This window comes from Sycon ciliatum, chromosome 6 (genome assembly GCF_964019385.1).
Source record: "Sycon ciliatum chromosome 6, ocSycCili1.1, whole genome shotgun sequence".
NCBI classification, from domain to species: domain Eukaryota; kingdom Metazoa; phylum Porifera; class Calcarea; order Leucosolenida; family Sycettidae; genus Sycon; species Sycon ciliatum.
Genome location: NC_088648.1, coordinates 5,532,366 through 5,542,195, shown reverse-complemented (window position 1 = coordinate 5,542,195; position 9,830 = coordinate 5,532,366). Strand labels below are relative to the sequence as shown.

The following is a 9,830-nucleotide window of genomic DNA, read 5'->3' as shown; positions in this document are numbered from 1 at the left end:
CTTTTTGGTGAATATCGCCCTTTTAAAGCTTTTTAGCTGAAAAGTGCTAAAAAAAATTGATCATGCATGCGATCACAGGTTCCGAGTGCTCGATGGACCTTGGCCGCTTTTTTGGGGGGGCAACAACTTGGTGAAACTTGTACACAATGCTGTAAAAAGCGTTTTTTGAACTTTGCTTCCTGTTTTGCCTTTCGTAGACCCATAAATGGAAGAGTGCATATTCCTTTCTCAGCATGGGTTCATATCTGAACATGTATCATGGCTATGCTTCACTGAAAAAAGAGCACTTTTTGCCTGTTTTTACTGAAAAAAGAGCACTTTTTGCCTGTTTTTACTGAAAAAAGAGCACTTTTTCAGCATAATCTTATTTTGAGGGACGCGAAAAGCACTACAAAAAAAAGAAATTGTAAGTGCGAATTAAAAAGCACCTTTGGGAAAGGGCTACTTATGGAGCCTCAAAATTCGGATATTTTTGCCTTTTTCGTACTTGCAAGTAGGCATCGGCGGGTAATGCTAGTTATTTCAGCTCAAAATGCTTTTAGCTTTGCTAGTTATTCGGTCATATAATGCTCGTTAGAATTCTAATTTGGACTTGTAATGCTAGTTAAAAAGGCAATGTGAACCACTCATATGGCATTGTGTCATAATGTAAGTCACACTGCACGGAATACTGCTATTGGAAGTACCTAGTACTTTGAAAGTAGATTATTATGTGGTGATGCTATTTCAAAATGATGTGGAACTGAAGTTGCTATCATGAACTAGCAGTAAATAACAGTAAATCAGAACCCTACGTCGACAGTCTTCAAAGTATTTTGAGGGTGCATACGGAATGCTATTTTGGAAATTTAGTACATTGTGTGGTATGAAAAAGTACAATATAAGTCAACGTATCACTTCGTGGAATGAGTCAATCAGCACAGTGGGCAACTAGTGCATGAGTATAGGTAATCAGTCCAGACACCAAGACTTGGTGATTCATTGCAGCAATCCATTAGCAACACAATGGGGCTTAATACTGGCACCCAGTGAACACACTGTCACAATAGTAGGAATGTTACTAACCCTCGATATGCTTGCTCATTTGGCTTTGGGCAGTCGTGCGCATGCCTCACCGGGCTCATTCTCCACCTCTGCCTCGTTCTCGTCTTCCTTATTATCCTCCTCTGTCTCGTACTCATCTTCCTCACTCTCTTCCTCCGAAGAATCAGAGACTTCCAACACATTTCCATTTGATGTACTCATGGTGCAAGCAAGCCAGCACTGCATGATTCTGTGAATAGGAAAGACAGGGTTTCTTTCCGTTTAGCATGATGGCATCAACGTGGTACGTCTATACCTAGCAGCTGCCACTAAGATTCGCAACAAGAGACGCATGTTGCGAAGTCGCAGGCTAACGTTTAAGCAAAACTGCCAAAAGCCGCTGGTACAAAGTACAGTGTGTACGTTACATTGTAGAGCTCCTGTTTTATTCAGTAATGCACATTCGTGAAGTGAGAAAATGACACTTTTGGGCGCTAATGCTTGTTTTGGCTCCAAATCCGGGTACAATGCTGGAGCATTGCTAGTTCTCAAAACGATGCTCGTAATGCCAGTTACAATGCTAGCATTATCCGCCGAGGCCTACTTGCAAGTGGCCATAACTGCTGGCATAAGTACAACAAAATACATGAGTACCCCCATACCAAGGTGTCCATGCATGCTATAGATCAAAATGATGGAAAAGAGAAAACATTACTTCTTTTATTCATTAGTTCACTTCTTTGTAAAAAGATGTTTTCATTGCCAAATTCCTTCAAAAGTAGTTTGAGTTGCCTTTGAAAATTATCATGCTCAACTGTCTTCGTAATCGTCATACCCTGACAACCGATGTCACCCTCACCCTGCGAATAATCAGCTCATCTCTCCCGTAGCTCCACCTCTCCTTCCATCATGACCGAACCTCAACTATACATGTACATGTTCCTCGATTTTTTAATTATCAGAGCAATATCCATTGTTGTGAACCCTCCGGCTCTCTAAAGTATCAGGAACGAACGACCCCACACGGCACGAGGACAACTATTTATTCTCAACAGTATATTTCACTTCCATCGACTAATAACAATGAACAATGAATGAACAACTGAAAGAACTGAATAACTAACACTAAAACCACCAGGTAGTTATAGCGTGAAAATGACAGCGTATATGAGAAAAGCATACACATACAACATACAACTACAGCGCACACAGCAAACCGCACATAGCGCATGTAGCGTATACTACGTCGTAAACATCAGCGGTACGGCGGAGTCGGGATACAGCTGCATTGGAACGAACGCAATGTCACAAGCGAGAAGGCCTTTCACTCTCGAGAACTTGTGGTTTCACAACATCCATAGCCTGCACAGTCATGGCTGCTAAAATCCAGAGGTCATGAATTCGTACTTTGAAGACGAGTTCGAGCGTACAATAATGTATTGCCGTGATTTCTAACCTGCTTTTCATTGAAAACACTATCTGCATGACCTCCGAACCCTTTACCATGCAGACCACCAGCACTGATCAGGTGCATTGTACACAATTGTGTAGCATACACACTAGAACTGTGGTACAACCATGTATGTAGTTTTGATCCTACCTCCGAAATGATGCCAAAGTATGCTCCAAATCTTCAACCATCAAATTATGCCAATAATTATGCCAGCATAATCCACTCGTGCCTATGCCTCGCACCAAGAGTGCATAACCCCCGTGGGGTTATGCACTCTTGCTCGCACGACACAACACACACAACACACACACAAGTTCATGTTGTAGATTCCAGAGTGCTGCACAGGCCTGACAGAAACGGTTCAGTTAATCAGGCCCTGTGCTGGCCAGCCGGACCAACTTTCTGGCCATCAACACGTGAGGTGGTCGTGTGCACTGCACTCGCCATAATCTGCGTGCACAGTGCGTGAAGGACTATGGTATGGGCTATGGTATGGGCTATGGTATGGGCTATGGTAAGGACTATGGTATGGACTATGGTATGGGCTATGGTATGGGCTATGGTATGGGCTATGGTATGGGCTATGGTATGGACTATGGTATGGGCTATGGTGTGGGCTATGGTATGGGCTATGGTATGGGCTATGGTATGGGCGATGGTATGGGCTATGGTATGGGCTATGGTATGGGCTATGGTATGGGCTATGGTATGGACTATGGTATGGACTATGGTATGGGCTATGGTATGGGCTATGGTATGGGCTATGGTATGGGCGATGGTATGGGCTATGGTATGGGCTATGGTATGGGCTATGGTATGGGCTATGGTATGGACTATGGTATGGACTATGGTATGGGCTATGGTATGGGCTATGGTATGGGCTATGGTATGGACTATGGTATGGGCTATGGTATGGGCTATGGTATGGGCTATGGTATGGGCTATGGTATGGGCTATGGTATGGACTATGGTATGGGCTATGGTATGGGCTATGGTATGGGCTATGGTATGGGCTATGGTATGGGCTATGGTATGGGCTATGGTATGGGCTATGGTATGGGCTATGGTATGGGCTATGGTATGGGCTATGGTATGGACTATGGTATGGACTATGGTATGGGCTATGGTATGGGCTATGGTATGGGCTATGGTATGGGCTATGGTATGGGCTATGGTATGGGCTATGGTATGGACTATGGTATGGGCTATGGTATGGGCTATGGTATGGGCTATGGTATGGGCTATGGTATGGGCTATGGTATGGGCTATGGTATGGGCTATGGTATGGGCTATGGTATGGACTATGGTATGGACTATGGTATGGGCTATGGTATGGGCTATGGTATGGACTATGATATGGGCTATGGTATGGGCTATGGTATGGGCTATGGTATGGGCTATGGTATGGGCTATGGTATGGGCTATGGTATGGACTATGGTATGGGCTATGATATGGGCTATGATATGGACTATGGTATGGGCTACGGTATGGACTATGGTATGGGCTATGGTATGGGCTATGGTATGGACTATGGTATGGACTATGGTATGGACTATGGTATGGGCTATGGTATGGACTATGGTATGGGCTATGATATGGGCTATGATATGGGCTATGGTATGGGCTATGGTATGGACTATGGTATGGACTATGGTATGGGCTATGATATGGGCTATGGTATGGGCTATGGTATGGACTATGGTATGGACTATGGTATGGACTATGGTATGGACTATGGTATGGACTATGGTATGGACTATGGTATGGGCTATGGTATGGGCTATGGTATGGGCTATGGTATGGACTATGGTATGGACTATGGTATGGGCTATGGTATGGGCTATGGTATGGACTATGGTATGGGCTATGGTATGGGCTATGGTATGGGCTATGGTATGGGCTATGGTATGGGCTATGGTATGGGCTATGGTATGGATTATGGTATGGGCTATGGTATGGGCTATGGTATGGACTATGGTATGGGCTATGGTATGGACTATGGTATGGGCTATGATATGGACTATGGTATGGGCTATGGTATGGGCTATGGTATGGGCTATGGTATGGACTATGGTATGGGCTATGGTATGGGCTATGGTATGGGCTATGGTATGGGCTATGGTATGGACTATGGTATGGGCTATGGTATGGGCTATGGTATGGGCTATGGTATGGGCTATGGTATGGACTATGGTATGGGCTATGGTATGGGCTATGGTATGGGCTATGGTATGGACTATGGTATGGGCTATGGTATGGGCTATGATATGGGCTATGGTATGGACTATGGTATGGACTATGGTATGGGCTATGGTATGGGCTATGGTATGGGCTATGGTATGGACTATGGTATGGACTATGGTATGGGCTATGGTATGGGCTATGATATGGGCTATGGTATGAGCTATGGTATGGACTATGGTATGGACTATGGTATGGACTATGGTATGGGCTATGGTATGGGCTATGGTATGGACTATGGTATGGACTATGGTATGGACTATGGTATGGACTATGGTATGGGCTATGATATGGGCTATGGTATGGGCTATGGTATGGGCTATGGTATGGGCTATGGTATGGGCTATGGTATGGACTATGGTATGGGCTATGGTATGGGCTATGGTATGGACTATGGTATGGACTATGGTATGGACTATGGTATGGACTATGGTATGGACTATGGTATGGACTACGGTATGGGCTATGGTATGGGCTATGGTATGGGCTATGGTATGGACTATGGTATGGACTATGGTATGGGCTATGGTATGGGCTATGGTATGGGCTATGGTATGGACTATGGTATGGGCTATGGTATGGGCTATGGTATGGACTATGGTATGGGCTATGGTATGGACTATGGTATGGGCTATGGTATGGACTATGGTATGGGCTATGATATGGACTATGGTATGGGCTATGGTATGGGCTATGGTATGGGCTATGGTATGGACTATGGTATGGGCTATGGTATGGGCTATGGTATGGGCTATGGTATGGGCTATGGTATGGGCTATGGTATGGACTATGGTATGGGCTATGGTATGGGCTATGGTATGGGCTATGGTATGGGCTATGGTATGGACTATGGTATGGGCTATGGTATGGGCTATGGTATGGGCTATGGTATGGACTATGGTATGGGCTATGGTATGGGCTATGATATGGGCTATGGTATGGACTATGGTATGGACTATGGTATGGGCTATGGTATGGGCTATGGTATGGGCTATGGTATGGACTATGGTATGGACTATGGTATGGGCTATGGTATGGGCTATGATATGGGCTATGGTATGGGCTATGGTATGGACTATGGTATGGACTATGGTATGGGCTATGGTATGGACTATGGTATGGGCTATGGTATGGGCTATGGTATGGACTATGGTATGGGCTACGGTATGGACTATGGTATGGACTATGGTATGGGCTACGGTATGGACTATGGTATGGACTATGGTATGGGCTATGGTATGGGCTATGGTATGGGCTATGGTATGGACTATGGTATGGGCTATGGTATGGGCTATGGTATGGACTATGGTATGGACTATGGTATGGGCTATGGTATGGGCTATGGTATGGACTATGGTATGGGCTATGGTATGGGCTATGGTATGGACTATGGTATGGGCTATGGTATGGACTATGGTATGGGCTATGGTATGGGCTATGGTATGGGCTATGGTATGGACTATGGTATGGACTATGGTATGGACTATGGTATGGACTATGGTATGGGCTATGGTATGGGCTATGGTATGGGCTATGGTATGGACTATGGTATGGACTATGGTATGGGCTATGGTATGGGCTATGGTATGGGCTATGGTATGGACTATGGTATGGGCTATGGTATGGGCTATGGTATGGACTATGGTATGGGCTATGGTATGGACTATGGTATGGGCTATGGTATGGGCTATGGTATGGACTATGGTATGGGCTATGGTATGGGCTATGGTATGGGCTATGGTAAGGGCTATGGTATGGGCTATGGTATTGGCTATGGTATGGACTATGGTATGGACTATGGTATGGACTATGGTATGGGCTATGGTATGAGCTATGGTATGGACTATGGTATGGACTATGGTATGGACTATGGTATGGACTATGGTATGGACTATGGTATGGACTATGGTATGGGCTATGGTATGGACTATGGTATGGACTATGGTATGGGCTATGGTATTGGCGGACCAATGTAAAACTGCTTCCGCCGATTAATCTCCAGACACTGCATAACAAAAATAAGTGTCGGAAGAGCATTCCATAGGGATTGCAAGAAAAGAAAGCTTTCTGTCCGGCCCAGCTGACATACCTACTGCCACCTGCTGCCCCTGAGCCCGTGCAGTCCAGAACCCGCCACCAGAATCAAGAGGAGTTTTCCCTCACCTTCCGGTTGTCGAACCCCCTCCCCGAAACAAGTCCTGACATCCTGCAATGCTGGTTACATCGATCCTTCCCATACGGCCTATGGCCTACTCGGAGGCAACTCCCCACATGGAAAGCCACAGTCCATGCCGTCGACGTGTACACAACAAACCAGCATACTAGTGATACTGAGACCGTGGCTTTGTTCACCGGAGCTAAGAAAGCCACACCACACAAACAGGGGCCCTAGTCGTGATTCTATCTTTGTCCTAACATACTTTGGGTACTCCTGAAATAAAGATTATTATTATTATTATTGATATTTATGACCCACCCAAGTTGGGTGGTGTGCTGCTTTGCTGCTTCGAATTGTAGTTAGACCGCTTTGTCAAATATCGTACTGGTCTCGTCATCGTCCATTAACAATCGACATTCTTTGTTCCGTTGGGACTGTAGCTTTTGCTCGTTTTCGTTGCGCTTGCCTTCCCCTCTTTGGTCTTTTCATAACCTTGAACCTTCCAAGTTGGAAGGCTGTCGGTTAGCGCTACGGAGATGTGTTGAAGCTAGGTGTCAGGACGTCGAATGTCTCAGTACTCTTGTCAGTTTTGTGCCAAGTTATTGCACTTTCTGACTGTATATAGTATCCAGTTACAGTGATGGAGAGTTACTCTTAACTTGTATCCATATGTCCTTTTCTTTTCTACATTATTATTATTATAATAATAAATTCGGAACGACGCTTCACGGAGCTTCATTATAGCAACTAGTATTGTGGCAACACTGGTCAACACTCAGATGCACTGCTTCCTCACACAGCTCAACAATTCTTCTTTCTTCTCAACGTTTCGGTCACTCTGACCATCTTCAGGATGAAGGAGACACGGAAGCAAGGCAGACTTTAATACAACAAGCTGGCTAGGTGAGAAGAAAGAAGAATTGTTTAGCTGTGTGAAGAAGCAGTGCATCTGAGTGTTGGCCAGTGTTGCCACAATACAAGTTATTATTATAATATTATTATATTTTCTTTCTGGGTGTTTGTCTTGAGCCTAGTTTGCGTTCCCTTGTCAACAAAAATATAGGTGGCTGCGTTGGAGTTTGGGATAATTAGAAACGTTTATCTCCCAAGGGAACTTGTTAAATGTGGAATATTTCGTCATTCATTACCCTGATGAGTGATTTGTCCTTGTCAGTTTTGTGCTAGATTGTGCACGTCTGACTGTTCAAAACCTTGTTTAGTTGGTGGACTCGATCGCATTCCTTTCCCCAGGAGACTCCCTTTGATAGGCACCCATTTGCCTCTGGAGAATACTTGAAAATAACAATATCAATATCAATCAATAACTTGTGCCAACAATTTCCATGATTGTTACAATTAGAAAGGAAAAGGACATATGGAAACGAGTTAAGAGTAACTCTCCACCACTGTAACTAGATACTATATACAGTCAGAAAGTGCAACAACTAGGCACAAAACTGACAGAGTACTGAGACATTCGACGTCCTGACACCTACTCTGTCAGTTTTGTGCCTAGTCGTTGCACTTTCTGACTGTATATAGTATCTAGTTACAGTGGTGGAGAGTTACTCTTAACTCGTTTCCATATGTCCTTTTCCTTTCTACTTTTATTATTGACTCAATACCCGAGTTTCAAATTGATACAATTATTATTATTTTTTACATTCAAGCGGTAGTTTGGAGGCGGTGAAAAAACAGTTTCGCAATCGGTACCTTCGCATGCAACAACGGAAACCCACACAACTCAGTAGACACTTCCTTCCATCAAACGTTTTCTTTCCGTTCTCTTCACAATAGAACAGGGAATGTACGAAATTCGTTGAAATTTGTAGGGCAGTGTTAGTTGTCGTGAGTTGTATAGTGATGATATCGTTTCGATTTTAACTCGTGGAAGGTCTAAGTTTCATCTTGCTGTGTTAGAAGCTCTGTATATTCGTTAACTAGATCCAGAACTATGTGTACAGAAGGAGAATGTGTTATCGACGCTTACTTATCGTCGCAGTTGTTTGGTGTCACACCTCGTGAAAGTGTGACAAGTGTTCCCTGATGTGTCCAAAGTGTTCGTCTACAACTTGAAGCTTTTGTTTTTGAGTTTTTAACACTTTAATTATTTTATCGCCTATGTTGAAGTGTTGACTTTTTCTTTTTTTCTTCTATATAGTTACATAAGGCCACACTGAAGAAGGTGTGTGGTTCGACTAACATGGACATTTTTTTACGGGCGGGCGGACGGATTTTTTTAAATATATATTTTAGTACATGTAAATACACTGTACTGTACATCGGCATTATTACGCAGTGTTATGCCATACATGTTGTATAAAGGGATCACTGGCTAATAATTTGAAACATTGTGTAGCTCTGGAACGAGAAGAGAATAACTTCAAGCGGTGACTCTGACTGTCCAAATCATCAAGCAAATGAAGAACGATGCGAGTTGAAAGTAAGTTCGGGAACTACTTCGAAGTACAAATTGTACAATGTACCGGTACATGTATTGCTAGTTTGGTGTCGGCGTGCACGAATACATGGGCTTTTTCCATCGACGCTTCCTGTGCTTGCACACACGGAGCAGCAACTTACCGGTACAGGTGAAATATCGTTCCCAATACACGAGGAAAGTGCAATCTCGTCTGTCCTTCATCCCAAAACAGAAGGCCGTCCTTAATCTGGAACGAGGCAATCACTCTCAACCGGACGATCACTTCAAAATAAGTCTCGCCAGTCTGCCGATGGTCGTATCGAGTAGACTCTACTACCAGCACAAGGCAGCAGTCGTACCACTCACTGCACTGCACGGCAGTACAACTACAAGTCAAGTCCAAAAGGAGCCGCCTGCGTCCGCAGACTCACGCTGCACAGCACGTAGACGTGGACGTGTTCAGTCCACGTACGTCAGTCACACGACAGCCCGCCGAAAAAAAGTTACGGTCGGGCTGAAAAATGTACGGTCG

At 44.3% G+C, this 9,830-nt stretch overlaps 1 protein-coding gene across 1 annotated transcript; it reads left to right on the top strand.

The window, feature by feature from the left end:
* Window positions 1-3,856: 3,856 nt before the first annotated feature.
* On the top strand, window positions 3,857-9,045 carry LOC135819974 (keratin-associated protein 21-1-like). The gene is made up of 2 exons (XM_065333273.1): window positions 3,857-4,154; window positions 9,038-9,045. The coding sequence occupies exons 1-2, from the start codon at window positions 3,857-3,859 to the stop codon at window positions 9,043-9,045; spliced, it is 306 nt and encodes a 101-aa protein (XP_065189345.1).
* Window positions 9,046-9,830: the final 785 nt, after the last annotated feature.